Raw genomic sequence first — 14938 nt, 5'->3', positions numbered from 1 at the left:
AGGGAAGGGGATTACCTTTAGCCACGTGAAGCTGCTCTCTCCTCTAGCTGAAGATGAAGCCTAGACTCTATTACTGTAAATAGTACTATTTCCAACAGTTGTGTGGAACTAGAAACCTGGCCAGTACTGCAAAGCAGGGTGCAGGTACTCCCTGGGGGCTGCTAAGTATGCCTAGCAGGGCTGGCTCCTCACAACAGGCAGCTGTATTTGTCTCTTTCTTTTAAAACACCTGTTGAAGAGCAAGAAATCCACAGGTACGTGCTTTACACAGCCTGTAAATTAGTGCACTAGTGTTGCTGGTAAGTCAGATAGAGAGCCTGGCAATTAGAAGTCCCAATTCCCACACAAACACGCCTCCTTTCAGGCAAATGAACGAAGTGCTGTGTTGCACAGCCATGACACTGCCTGCACACGTTCCTGACCATTGCAGGATGAGGACTGTATGCTTCCAAGCAGTGGATCTGAGGCCCCTCTAACCAGCCTGGGATGCAGGACTCCTAGCAAGTGTGGGTTCCCTCTCTGAAGGGGTGAGATGCAGTGCTTCTCCCTTGCAGTTATCTTCTCTTAGGATCTTCCCTCAAATGGTCCTGGCAAGGAGGAGAAGTAGCACAATTGCCCATTAACAGAGGTATCTAGCCACTGGTAGCTGAACATGTCTAAAAGCAACACCCCAAGACCTGCAAGACCTTTAACAATTCAAATCCTTGTTTATTTACCACAGGAAGTCACACCAGGAGCTGAAGTTTCCATTCAGACCCTTCTGGCAGTTTCTAGAAGCAACTACACTTGGGCTAGAAAGGTGGGACTTGAGCACAAGGATAATACTGTACTTGGACGTCTTATCTGGGGGGAAAAAAAACCCCAACAAACAACAAAAGCCAAAGCCAAACAAAAAAACACCACCAAAAAAAATCCTCCACCACCAAAAAGCCCCAAGTTTCATTTTTGCAGAAGCAGCTCTGTTTTCCCAAGGCCTGCCAAGGGTATCTATCAGTGTGGCACCACTCCACACATACCCCCACTCCAGGGCACAGAGCCACAGCACCGATTATGGCAGGCTTTGTTTATCAGCAGGAGCTAAACTCCCACAGCTACCAAGCTCCTACCATCACTCTCAGAGGGTGAGGCTATCTGGTATCTGGTTGATTCTTAGGCCGTTTTACTCAGCCCCTTGCTTTCAGTGCTAACTCTTCTACCAAAAAAACCAAACCGTGGAGAAACAGTGTGATCTGTGAGATACTGCCATCACTGCAGAGCTCTCCTGAACTGCAAAGGCCTGGAATTCTTATTTCACCCTGGACACGTGACAGTAGACGTTCACTGCTTCATGTCCTTAGAGGGTAATTTTGAAGGCGAGGGGAGGGTAGAATAACTGTGAAAAGGATGGGGGCTCTCCCCATCATAAGGCAATTCTTGGTATTATCATATTCATCCCTGCTATAGCACAACGGTGAACCCTTTCTGCTGTATTTTAATAAGAGGTAGACAAGACACAGAAACTAACTGGTCACTTCCCAGTCAGCTTCACCCTTTTATTCCAGTTCTTGCCATAAGACATATTTTGGAGACAGTCTCTATTGGGAAAGTGAAGTGAAATATTGCTCCTGCTTTGTTTTATGCAGGAAGAGGCCAGCTTGCAGCACTAGTGCTTTTTTTGCCTGCTATAAATATCAGTACACTAAATATTTTTCATAGGAAGAAGCAGGAAGGTTTTTAACTTTTTTCCTATGTGGCAGCATGACTCTTACAGTAAAAATGTCCTCAACGCTCTTCTTGTGGCTGTCTGCCTTATAAGCACACCAAGGCTAAAAAAAGTCTCAACAGATCCCTTGCTTAATCTCGAATAAAAGCTGCATTAGCTTTAGCAGTGACAGTTTTCCCTCACCCTTAGCTGGCTGAAGGAAGAAATGACCCACTTACTTGCCAAAAGGCAGAAGCCGTTGCAAGCTTATTAATGTGCTCTCTCTCCTGGAGAACAATTAGATCAGAAGCAGATAGCATCACTTGGATCTTCTCCACTTAATAAGCTTAACACCTGCTATTTGAACAGTGTCTATGAGGCAGAAATTGAGTTTAGCTTGTTCTGGCTGTGACAGCCATCATGCATAACAGATCCCTGCTGCAGGTGTCACAGTGAGCAAGAACTGAGGCTTCAGGCACCTCTCCACTTTCCCATCAACTCCTGACTGCCCCTGGCTCACTGATCCTTGATCTGCTCAAATGTAATTCCCAAAAGTACTGGAGTTAAGGAAATCAATTAGCAGATCAAGAGCTCAGCCTTCCCAGCAGCACACTTTACCCAGATCAACTAAGCTGTATCAACGCACAGAATCATTTGCCAAGCAAGATAGACTTTGTCCAAGAGAGAGTAACAAAACCAGTGGTCTCCGGGCTGGGATTCCCCTTTCAATATTTCTTGCCACAACCCAGAAATGTTTATAGTCAGGACCTTATTCTGAGCTGCAACTCACAGTTAAGACTTTTTTTCCTGTGGGTTACAGAGTGCTTCCCTGTCCTATAACTTAAGAGTAGTAGTTGTTTGAAACATAAAAATGTTTGTATTTCTGTCTGTAAAATCAGTGATACTATGACTGTATTATGTCTGAATGCCTCTGTCTAAAGTGTGCTCACTTCACATGAGTTTCATTCCACCTGCACATCTAGTAAAGTTACTACTTGTGAAGGATGAAATAAATCTGAGCTTTTCTACATGAGCCACCAGCTTCAGACGTAAAAGCCAATCCCACCTTCATACATGTACAAAATAACTGTTCTTTCAATGGGACTGTGTAAGTCCAGGAGTATAGCTAGATACTAACTTAAATGTTTTAGTGTCCCTTTGTCCATTTCAGATCTCAAACCTGACCAAAGCTCCCTTTTCCCAAGGTCACGTCCTCCAACACCACCAGTAAAACTGTTTCTTCTCCACATCATAATTAATGATGTCAGCATAGAGCAGCATGTTGAAAAGCAAGTTTGTACAGACCTAGATAAAGATCCAAGACTCAGTTACAAGTGGGAATCTTGCCCTCTGCCACTAAGCTGTAGAAAAGCCCAGGAAGAAGCTGCCTCCTGTAAGAAGCATGACTGGATACCTCAATTACATACCACCTCTGAAGAACAACCGTATCTAAGGACAGCTCAGAGGAACCATGTGCACACAAAGCAGTGCTGAAGAGCTGTGCTTAAGTAGATACACTGAAATAACTGACAATGACAAATAGCCTGTCTGTACTTCAAGCTAGCAGCTAAATTAAAAAGAAGGTGAAGAGTACAAAGACATACATGGAAAGGTTAACAAAAAGGGTTTTCACTGTTTGCAGCCGCGTTAAGTATCCTCTCCATTTCAGTTACAGCACATCCTTATGCAGACTGAGGTTCTCACAGCACTTAACGTTCTGATAAACGTTCCCTGGCAGTTGGTAGCACGCATGCCACTCACTGGGTGGCCAGAGGAGAGAGCCACAGGACCACAGCCAGTCCAGTGGCAAGACGCAGCACCACGGCTGCGAGCTGCCTATCGCACCAGCAGCAGAGACATGCGCCTCCATTCCTTTCATTTTTGCCACTACATGATGAAGTCCTGGCTCTAACGTAAGAGAAGGAGGACATCAGCTGGAGATCTTTACGTATTTCCAGAAACACAGCTTGTCCCCATTTGACTTCAAGTGTATCTAAATTGGGTGTCGGAAAGGTCTCAACTACAAATAGTCCAGATGGACATTTCATGCTCTGAGATACAGCACCTCTCTTTCATGTACGATCAAATAACAGCCATTTAGAAGAGTTTCTTACAGAAAAGACTTAAAAATGTAGGTTTAAAAAGGCTATTACTTTTCTGATTTTTCCTACTGCCTCTCTTCACACTGCTCCATTTCCCTTTGCCCAGAACATTAGAGCCTGTCAGACTACCAAATTAGTCAACCCACTTCCCTTTCTGTCCTACCTCTTTCTTGGCAACATAAATCCTCTGCCTTCTTCTACATTACCTTCTGTGAAGGAATCTTTGTCCTCTACCCCAGGTCAAGAACACAGCTTATCTGTAAGAACCTCTGCTTCTTTGCATTAACTGCTGGTGGACATACTACTGCCTTCTACACCACACTTTGTTACCTGCTTCAGCTTGTTCATTCCTTCTTAAGCTCTGCTTCCCTGTTTAGAGTATGAAAAAGAACCCCTTTTTCAGAAGACTTTCAGAGTTCCCCCACATGTTGGCCTGGCTGTACAGAGCTATTCCCACACTTCTTACCAGTTGAAGGGAAGAATGGGGCTTACTGCTAGAACTCTAGAGGTAACTCATTTTTCAGTATTAGAAGTCGAAGGGAAAAATAACCTCCAATGTAAGGATTTAATTAATCTGGTCTCCTTTATCGTTACTGAAGACCTCCGTTCCAGATTGCTGTTAAAATCGTTCCTCCAGGAACAAAGTACTTAGATGGTCATTCAAATTATTTCAAGATTACCCAAGATTCTGCTCTTAAGACTTTCCAGGGCATCTCACTAGGAACTGGGAGTGCTACGGGGCACCTGGCAACCCACAAGCTGATGTGCTGCTCCTCTGGTTAACTGCTGCAGTGCCAGAGTGGTCCCCACACAAACAGGGTAAGCTGCCCTACATCTATTTTTTTTCAAAGCCAAACTCTCTTAAGCCAAACTATTGCACATGGACTGCAGCTACAGAGCAATTTGTGTACTGTGTGTTCACACCTGAGGTTTACCCTGTAGTAACGTATCGTAGTACCTGCAACTTCAGTGCAACTATAAATGGAAAACCTATTTAGATACCTACTTCATTCAGAGAAAAAAAAATCTGTCTAGTCACGTATTTGTGCTGAAGCCAAAATATTAACAGTTGGAAATGGCAATGGCAACAACATAGAAAGGACCAGCGGTAAAACTTAGGATTTCTCTTTTCTCTCAGTTTCTACCTACGAGTATTTCCAGCTTGTCTCTATGAGATGATGAGAAAGATTAGTACAATGGAGTAGCCTAGTCCTCTTATTTCTACCCTTCCTTTGCAATGCAGCCTTAGGAAATCAAGGTGTGGCTGGAGGAATAAGTAGTTCACAGAGCTCCAGAACTTACCGATTTGAGTCTCAGAGTGGCTTAAGCAAACCCCATCTTCTTTGCATTAAAACAACTGCAGCACACACAAAGCCGTGTTTCAATGCAAAGTTGTCAGCTGGAGGGCAGTAACTTCTTAAGCTGCTCAAGTTATTCCACAAGCACTTGTGTGATTAGCCACAATGTAAGAACACCACATATGCCCACTGTCCTGAACAGGCATTAATGAACCAGACCCCTGTCAGAAGTTACCTCACCAACTATTGCAAGCTTCACGGGTATTTCAATGAAAAATGCTTCAGTGTACCGTGTGAGAGAACTGGTCAGCCATTCGGAGAACAGGAGTAGTGAGGAGCTCCAAACTTCCACAGTGTTATCAGCTATCTCAGGCTGAATGCCTGGAAGATTTCAAATAAGCAGAGAAGGTGTTTAAGAGCTTGAAAGGAAAAAGTAAAAAACAAAAAGCAGACCAAACACCATTAAATTTCGTTTCTATATTTCAGTAAAACCTACTTGAATACACTTTGAAACAAGAGTACAACAAAATAGAATATACTTCAAATGTTGAATATACAAACTATTATAGTTCATTCTGAACACTGGTACTTCCCTCTTAACTTCAACTAAAAAAAAAAAATAAATGTACAGGTTTAGAACTACCTGACAAAAGCTCATGCTGGGCGTGACCTTTCAAGTGAGAGTAGAGCTGAAACTGAAATGTATGCACGGATGTCAAGGCGAAGTGAGAGACACAGGCATGTTACAGCAGAAGGCGGAAAGCCTGCTGCCATTTTGTCCACAATTAAGAAATTTAGACAGACTTTTAACTACCATACAAAATATGTTACATGTAATTCTATAACAATACTGTGCTAGGTACAAGATTTTTAAAAAATTTGTTTTAATAAAAAAGCTTTACACAAACAAGCCGTTAGCTTATTTCAAGAAAGATAACTGAAAATCAGTCTAAGGCTTTCATTTTGAATCTGCTTAAGCTGTATGATACAAAAACAAAAAAAACCCCAACCCTCTAGGTCTCTGTCTTCATTCAGAAGCTCTTTAATCTTCTCCTTTATTTCACATTCTACAATACCTAGTAGCAGAGTTTTTCACATAGCACCAGTTGAGTACTGTGGGCACACAGTAGTAATTGCTGGTATGCATATAACATGCATCAGATTTTTTAACAATGAGACTTTCCTCTCCCCCTGAAAACTAAAAGCCAAGGCAAACCTCTCACACAGCTCTCTTTTTAGTGTTCCAGGTCTTAGTGTAACTTGGTAACGGGTAACGTAGTGAACTGTTTGGTCCCTTTTCAGTCCCTCTATCCTTCTTTCTCTGTAGGTTCAGCTGTTTCCCAACTGGAAGAGGCAGTTTTTGTCAGCATTATCAATGTGGTTCAATTCCCACTGAAACACGGGAAAATAAATTTTTTTTGCAGTAAGTCTTCAATATATGCATGTTTATTAACATTTTAAAACTCTCCTTTTTTCGACTTGGTGATCGCATCCACTTCCCCCCTCCCCCCCCCAGTTATGTCAGTATATTCAAAACCGTAACAGTCTTCAAGTCCATGCTGGAAGCAGCCAATTCTTCATTTCTCGCACGTTATGATTCCTTCTCTTTTCATTGTTACAGGAAGCGCAATAGCTGAGGGCGTGCTAACTACTACTACATGGGTTACAGTCTTGCTTCCATCTGCCGGCTTCTCTTCTTTTACCAGCTGCAGTGTTTTCACTTCACGATCCTGTTTTAAAGCCGCTGTCTCTGATTTGACTTCTGGACTTTTTATAACGGCACTAATCACCCTGGGAGGAGTCTGGCCAGATGCCTGCTGAGCAGGCACCGATAGTCTCATTACTGGTGTCCCATGAGCTATAGACACCGGGGTTAGTGCTCTAACAGCCAAAGGGGTTCCCACGATGTTAATACTTCCTGACCCAGACAGGCCTGTTTTTGTTTGTAACTGACACTGCGTCAGTTGCGTGGCAGGGATTGTAATGATTTTGGCAGGCTGCATTGTGATTTTGTCTCCGTTCTCAGCAGAGGTTGGCATCACAGTAGGGATTGTCTGGATTACTACCTTTGGAGTTGTTGCTGTTGTTGGACTTGTGTTGGTTATTAACGGTGACCCTGCGTTTACCGACTGCACTGCCACAGTTGAGATTTTCTGTCCCAGAGAGGTCATTACAACAGGCACTTGCATTGCCACACGTACAGTCCTGCAAAATAAAGATAGTTGGGTGTTTTTAGGCCAAAACACAGGGCACTTTTAGAGACGACATCTAGCAATAGGACTTTGGAAATTCAGCAGCATTCATCTCTCCCTCCTTCTGTATATAGAATATTAATATATGTGCGAGGGCAAGCATGTTAAGAGTTGGCTCTGATCTCATAAGCCAGACATTCATAGTATTCTACCATGTTACACTGCTGCTTACAAATCAGAAACGATTTCCAACATTTAAAATATAAGCCAGAAAACCTGAAAGGCAGCTTCCTAGCCAAAAAACTGCTTGTCATTAGCAAATGACAAGCCCAAGACACATTAATACAAACCTGGGAGCTGTCGTTGCTGGGACAGTAGTAGTGGTAGTTGAGGGACGAGATGATGATGTATCATGCGCTGGTGAGGCAATATTCACAACTCTGGTGACTGCTTTTTGTGTTCTGGTACAGCTTAGTGGAGAGGAATTTTTTCCTCCACGTGCAGAGGTTGCTGCTTTTAGAAGGTTTTCTGCAGATAAAGTTTACTCTTTCCAATGACTTTTCATCTGTAGGCATTGACAAATCTTCATTGCAGGACTCGCTTTTGTCATCATCTATGACAACTATGTTTTTTGGCATCTCCTTAAACTGATATACAAGCCTCTGACCCTCAACTTTCGCAAGGATTCCTCTTTGATAGTAGTATCTGAAAAATATAAAGAAAAGTATAATTAAGTAGCAACCAACACCGTGACAGATTTTAAACAAAACCTCGCTCTGTGCTCAGAAGAAAACCTCAAGTAACCACAGTAAAACCTAGAACGTGAAAAGATACACAAAGCAGCTGGCAGAGCATCTGAAGGATTGAGTCGAAAAAAAATCTGACCTTTTAAATGCATACTTAAGGAACTAAATTGAACACTAACTGGTAAAAAGCAATAGGAACTGCAAGACACTGAGGCTTTTTGAACAGCCAAGTCAGCAAAAGGCCAAAGCTTTTAAAATCTCGCAACTATTTGCCTGTATTTCTATAGGCAAAATTAAGAATCAGATTTAAAATTACAGTAGAAAACGTAAGGCATAAGAGTTTTTACCTCAGAGCTCTTCCCATAGTCTCATAGTTCATGTCAGGTTTGTTTTTGTGTTTTCCCCATAGTTTGGAAACAGCTTTTGAGTCCACAAGTTTAAAGATTCCCTTCTCTCGCTGAGTCCATTTAATGTATCGAGGACAAGTATTTTTGTCCTGGAGAAGGTCCAGAAGAAACTCCCATAAGTATGTTGTATTTCCTATAACCAGAAAGCATTTAAATATTAGAAACCCACTTTTAAAGATAACAGAAAGTCCTCCACATGTAGGTAACTCTGAATGACCTGCATTACATGCAAATGTTACACAGAGGATCCTATATAACATAACCTGCACGTTTTCTTTCATTCTGTTTAGTAAAGCTTCCACAAATACTTACATTCTGAAAGGAGCTAATCCAAGTGATCTGCTACATAGTACAGTTTTTGAGTGTGGGACACCCTCCAAGTCACTTGGACACTGTTCCAAGTCACTACAACCTTCATCTGTTCAGCCAAGGCAGGAGGAGAGCTCAGGACTTTATATCCTCCTGCCCTTCTGTGTCAGAAAATGCACTGGCATTTCCATTCCCTCTTTAAGCAAACATAAGAAAATCATCACATCAGAGTTGGGGGGCAGCCACAGCTTCTCTGGGCAACCTGTGTCAGTGTCTCACCACCCTCACAGTGAAGGACTTCTTCCTTATATCTTACCTGAATATACCTTGTTTCAGCTTTAAGTCATTCCCCCTTTTCCTGTCACTACCTGCCCTTGTAAAAAGACCCTCTCCAGATTTCTTTAGGCCTCCCTTAGGCACTAGAAGCTGCTCTAAGGTCTCCCCGCAGCCTTCTCTTCTCCAGGCTGAACAAGCCCAGCTCTCTCAGCCTGTTTTCATAGGAGAGGTTATTACTACCTATCTTAACACAGAGTAGATTTTGCACAATGAAAGAAACTTGTGGCCAGCCAGTTACTACAGCCACCAGCTACTTGAGAATGTTAGCTGTCATCTGAAAATAGAAGGATTAATGGCCAGAAACCACAGGAAGGGTACAAGGTGTTATGTGTATCAACAAACTGTTGTATTGGTACCAGCATCCATGTGGAGAGGCTCAAAGACAGTTTTGCTCTTCCCAACTGCACACACTTTTTACAAGAGTATTTGTGCAAAAGAAAAGGTATGCAAAGAGAAACCATTCCTGAACTGCCAATCCACTGTGTGAGGACATAACATACTACTATCCTGCTTTAAGAAAAAATACTGGGAAGTCTCCAGTTCCTCCTGTGTAATAAACTGAAGAGCACAATTAAATCAGATTTACATCTGCCCCACTTTGCACCAGAAAGTATCGGGAATGCACAATGAAAGGAGTACCTGCATGGACAACAAGCAATTCCCTTTCAAAACATGGACAATCAGTTGTTCTCCTCCTCCATGACTTAACTCTACTGGCAGCTCTAGAAATTACTAATCATTTTCAAAAAAATATGCTGCATGTAAAATAACCTATATTTACAAGTAATATTTTTAAATAACAAAAAATAAATCCAGTAAGAAAATATTTTGCAGGATAGGAAGTTTGCTAACATTAAGAAAAAACATGTATTTTATGCCATTTGTAGTGTAAAATATGGAATGAAATACCTTGTGAAAACAACAGACAAAAGTAGTTCACTATGAGGAACCACAGAAATAAAAAACCAACACAAAGCAGGACCATCTCCCACTTAATAAAACAAACAGCTATAGGATGAAATCAGCGTTACAGCCAAAAACTAGGAGACACAATGACAGGCCTCCTTTCTCCAAGTTATTTGTACAGTAAACTAAGAATCGGGACATAGTACTATTCAGATAATAGAAAGCCATAATAGTGAAATCAAAATTAGGAAAGCTAAAAAAGTTTTAAGAATACTAAAAAAGAATATATCTAAATAGAATAAAATATATCTATTTCAGCTTTAAGTCCTAAATATATCTAAGCCCAATAAAAAAGAATACATCTTGTGTGTGTGTATATATACACACACACACACACACACACACACAAGATGTATTTTTTAGTACAGCAGATGAAGTATCTGTGATCTCCACTGAGGCTGACTTCTACACCCAAATCCAAAGACAGCAACAGTGGCCACTGATGGGAAGTTTAATTACTGTTCGTGCTGGTTTTCATAAGCTAACATCTGCACAACGTCAGCCCCTTTCTTCCTTGCCCTACTGACAAATGTGACAACTTGGGAGCTGTATCCCGGATAAGCAATTACATAAACAGCAGAGATCTTGTCTTCAAACAAATCCCAAAATAATAGTGGAGCTGACCACTGCACACTCAGCTAGAATGCTGCCACTGAAAGGCACTAAACTTTGCTTCTACTAGCTATAGCAACATCTCCAAATGACTTTCAGTGAGGCAAGTGGGAAAGAGATCCACATAGTTCACCTATACAAGGGGAAGAGTGGTACACTGTATGCCAACTCAAAGGTAACCTGTGAGCAAATACTCAAGTCTGTCTCCCTGCTGGGTGAATAGCGGGGGTTTGAAGTCCAAGAAAGTACTCAGTATTTGTCAGGAGAAACATTAGCCAAGTATGACTCTCCTGTACAAATTCCTCACTCAGCCAGTGAAGCGGCATACCACCATTTGTTTTTCCCTGCAAGCCAAACTGAATCTATTAATCAAGCCACATATTCCCACTGAAGTTTGTGATTTAACTAAGAAAACTTATTTTCAGCCATCACCGTAACAAACACCCATTAGCTGCTTCTACTTGAGAACAAGCCTTTCAGCAGCAGCTTAACAAATTATGTGTCTAGCAGTCAGTTAACACACAACACAAAAGACAGAACAAGTCAATAAACACAAGGCAAATGAAAAATCAGAGTGTATGACAGGGCACTTCTAGAGCAGTTCCACACATCCATGTGCTAGATCTTGCAAGTTTGAAGACATCAAATAAAATCAAAACTCAAATGAAGTCAGTACAAACTCATCCCCCAAAATTTTAAAGATCTGTGTATTTCCTGGGACAGATGTAATACATACATACTGCCTAATTTTAAAGACTCGATAAATGAAAAAATATACCTTTGCCTTCTCTAGGTTTCTTCTTTATACCCAGATCTGGAGACCCATCAGATATAGCCGACTGCTGGGTCTTCGGTTTACGGCCAGCTGCACATAAACAGGAAGGGGGAGGGAAGTATTAACCATCTACAGAACAAAAGTATTTTATAGTTTGTCTTTGCAAAAAGAAGCGGTTTGTGTATTTTTTTCCCTGACATTTCCTTGTTACAGGTATGGATAAACTTAAAATTCTTAGATTATTACTACTCCTGCACATCCAGTTTAATTCATCATTTGGTTGCTTATTTCAGTGGCAGATTTAACTCAATTTCAGACAAGTTAATGGCAGGTGAGGTAAGCACCACATCTATGAAGTAAAACTTCAAAGTGTCTGGTTTTCTCAGGAATGTATACTTTCTTCTTCTGCTATGTTTTTTGTATCCCAGCATAGGTGCTGACCAAAGCATCAGTCTTCCTGAGAAATTTTACTACTGAAATTGTAAACATTCATTTCCACCTTGCACCTGTCTGTTAAAAGCTATAGATAAAAGCTTCCACTCAACACGAGTGGTGCTGCACAGGACTCACATATGGCAGGCAGAGCATTAAGACACCTCCAAGCAGCACCCACAGCCTCAGGGATGCAGGACAGCTCAAGGCGCTGCTGGCAGCCTACCTGTGCCACAACGTCAGCTGCCCTGGAGTGGGGTGCGCTGCCTGGGCTTGCTGTGGGCTGGCAGGGCTCCCACACACCTCCTCCTACCTTCTGCCTGCCCCTGTGAGGAGGCTCCGGAGGGAGGACTCCGCCAGCAGCAGGCTTAGAGCTGCCTACCTGCCCATGCCAGGGAAATCCTCTCCCAGCAAGACCTGCGGCTTCCTCATCCTTTTGCACTTCCATGACCTTTTTACTCAAGGTAAACAGGCCCAAGCAGGGAAGAGGATCATATCCCACGGCAGCAGCAGGCTGTAAACACTCCATGCTTCTACCTTCACTTAACGGCAAGCAGCAACGATTAAAGTTCCCACCTCAGGCAGAAGAGCATTAATTTCTGCTGATGAGCAATGTTCTTTATTAAACACTGAATTTCAAAAGGCATTAATTATGAAGACCAAGGTTATGGCTCTGTAACTAGGGCTGAATAACCTTAGACAATTAAGAGCAGGGATTTGTAATAGGAAAAAAATATTTACAAAATAACCTTCATAAAATTTCCAAAGTTCCTAAGCACAGCCCTGTAATGCAATGTACCCAGTAATGACCAAACAGGCAACTGAATATGAAGAAATAGTTTAAATCCAGTGTATGACTACAGATTAAATCCACAGAAAAGCTTTAATCATCACTTTCTTGTATATGTAGTTTACAGTAGAGTTACGGTTATGTGTGTTTTTAATAAATCTAAAATTCATAGATCTTTTATTTATATCACTTTACCACTACATTGCATTTTCCTCTAAATTACAAGTAATTATTGCATCTTAGCATGCCTGGAAGCTCTAATAAAACAATATTTCTTCAGTTACATGAGTTGTATTGATGCCTGTAAGAAAACTGCTAGACCAGAAAGAAACCTCACCAGGTGCCAACCTCTCAGTGGTAACTGAATGCTCAGAACTCAACTCCAACACTCTTCTGAACAGTTTCTCCTCCAAGACATGCCAATCAGACAAAGAAGATATCTCTCTCTCACAAGGAAGATCTTGTACTGATTTTGTAAACTGATTTATGGGTTTGTAACTTAGTATTTATCCTGCTGTATCATTGGAAGAATCCTGAGTATACCCACTCTCAAATATTTCCGTATTTCAGACATCAATGGTTACCTAAGCAAGTCCTCTTTGAATCCTTCTCTCTACCCTTCCTCCACTTTGTAAACTGTGCTTAAAGAAGATAACAAGGAAATAATAATTTCCTTTATGGCTTTGCAAAGCCCTTTCTCTTGCTATTTTTTTTCTTTTTTCTTGTTGGAGACCCATTTTCTACACTCACATTTCAGACTCTAATCAGTCTGATGAGCAGAGAAATCGGATCATCTAACCTATCTCCACCAGTATCAACCACACTGTCTGCAGCAGTGCACATCAGAAATAAATTCCAAGATTGCTCCTATGAAGAGCCATACCTACCTTTTTTCTTTTTCATTGGTTCATGGATATCAGGAGAAGTTGGAACAGAAGATGCATCCATTGGCTCAGATTCCTCCGTTGATACCTCCACTACTGTTTCTGTGATCACGTCAGGTCGCATGGCTGCATGGATAAATTCTAGGTTTGACACACAAAGAGAGACAAAAGCTTTCACTATGAGGAAAGGAAGGAGAGGGGTATCTGATGGGAGGGAAGCATCTGATGAAGTTTCTACCCGATTATTTTAATGTATCTTCCATGAAATTATTTTAATCAAAGAATATGCAACAGTACAGAAAAACTCTGCTCCAACAACTTGTCACCTAGAAAATCAACCCAATTCCCTATAATACGCATGTTTGCCAGTATCATTAGGCATAGAACAAGTATGACACCAATATTTTTCAGAACTCAACTTCAAGTGAAACAAATTAAAGCTTAACCTTTGATCCTTACTCTGATCTCCATTTCTTATTTTGTAGCTTTTGGGTTTCATTTTAATCATTATTTCCTCCACCATATATTAAGTATACATTGAGGAACATAAAACTAAAGTAATCATCAGATTAAGTTTTGGGTTTTTTTAACTGGTAATACTTTACAACACAGTGTATTCAGATATTCTTTTTAAAGTAGAAACACAGATAAAAATATCTTTCCCTTAATATAACTCTATTTTAGCAATTTAAAATGTCAAATTCACAGAATGGTAAGGTTAGAAGTGACCTCTGAAGGGCACCTGGTCCCACCTCCTGCTTAAGCAGGACCACCTAGAACTGGTTATGCAGGACCATGTCCAGATGCCTTTTGAGTATCTCCAAGGATGAAGACTCCACAACCTCTCTGGGCAACCTGTGAAAGGGCTCGGTCACCTGCACAATGAAAAAGAATTTCTTGATGATCAGATGGAAAAGTTGTAGCTACTCACAGATCTCTACCCAACAACCTGTCTCAGATAAATTATTTCATCTGTAAGTATGCTCATTACAGGCAGAGAAATCCTGTGAAAACTCAAACAGATCAGTAGTTTTGCAATAAGAAAGCCAATGTTTTAAACAGCATGCAACTCTCCACAGAAGCAGCTTTCCCAATTTGCTTGTTTTACTAATTAGTGGAAGGAGAAAAGGCTCACAGAGCAGAAATTGTGGCTCACATACCAGGACTCCTGGAATCTCTCAGGCAGGTAGGAGACTCCATATGAAGCAAGGCCTCTGCAGCTTCAATTGTCTTATCCCTGCAGTGCACATTACTTCCATGAACTGATGCCTCCACTACAGAAGAATAAAAATTGGGAACAGATTAGTTACAAAATAGTGTACTGCTGTACAACTGCAATACTCAGCCTCAAGCATGATAATCTCAAAATTGTCAGGTGTCTTCATACCTTTTCTATCTTCCTGTCAAT

The 14938-nt window shown here is 41.3% G+C and overlaps 1 protein-coding gene across 1 annotated transcript; it reads right to left on the bottom strand.

The window, feature by feature from the left end:
• Window positions 1-5543: 5543 nt before the first annotated feature.
• ELF2 (E74-like factor 2 (ets domain transcription factor)) lies at window positions 5544-14804 on the bottom strand (the record flags this gene model as incomplete). Its single annotated transcript, XM_010019275.1, is given in 7 exon segments — window positions 5544-7286; window positions 7624-7814; window positions 7816-7978; window positions 8367-8559; window positions 11428-11514; window positions 13534-13671; window positions 14691-14804. Coding segments are annotated over 7 exon segments (1514 nt in total), but the record flags the coding sequence as incomplete, so codon positions are not given.
• Between the last annotated feature and the right edge of the window lie 134 nt (window positions 14805-14938).

Source organism: Nestor notabilis, unplaced genomic scaffold, assembly GCF_000696875.1.
Source record: "Nestor notabilis isolate BGI_N333 unplaced genomic scaffold, ASM69687v1 scaffold32337, whole genome shotgun sequence".
Taxonomy (NCBI): domain Eukaryota; kingdom Metazoa; phylum Chordata; class Aves; order Psittaciformes; family Psittacidae; genus Nestor; species Nestor notabilis.
This window is presented reverse-complemented; position numbering and strand designations above follow the sequence as displayed.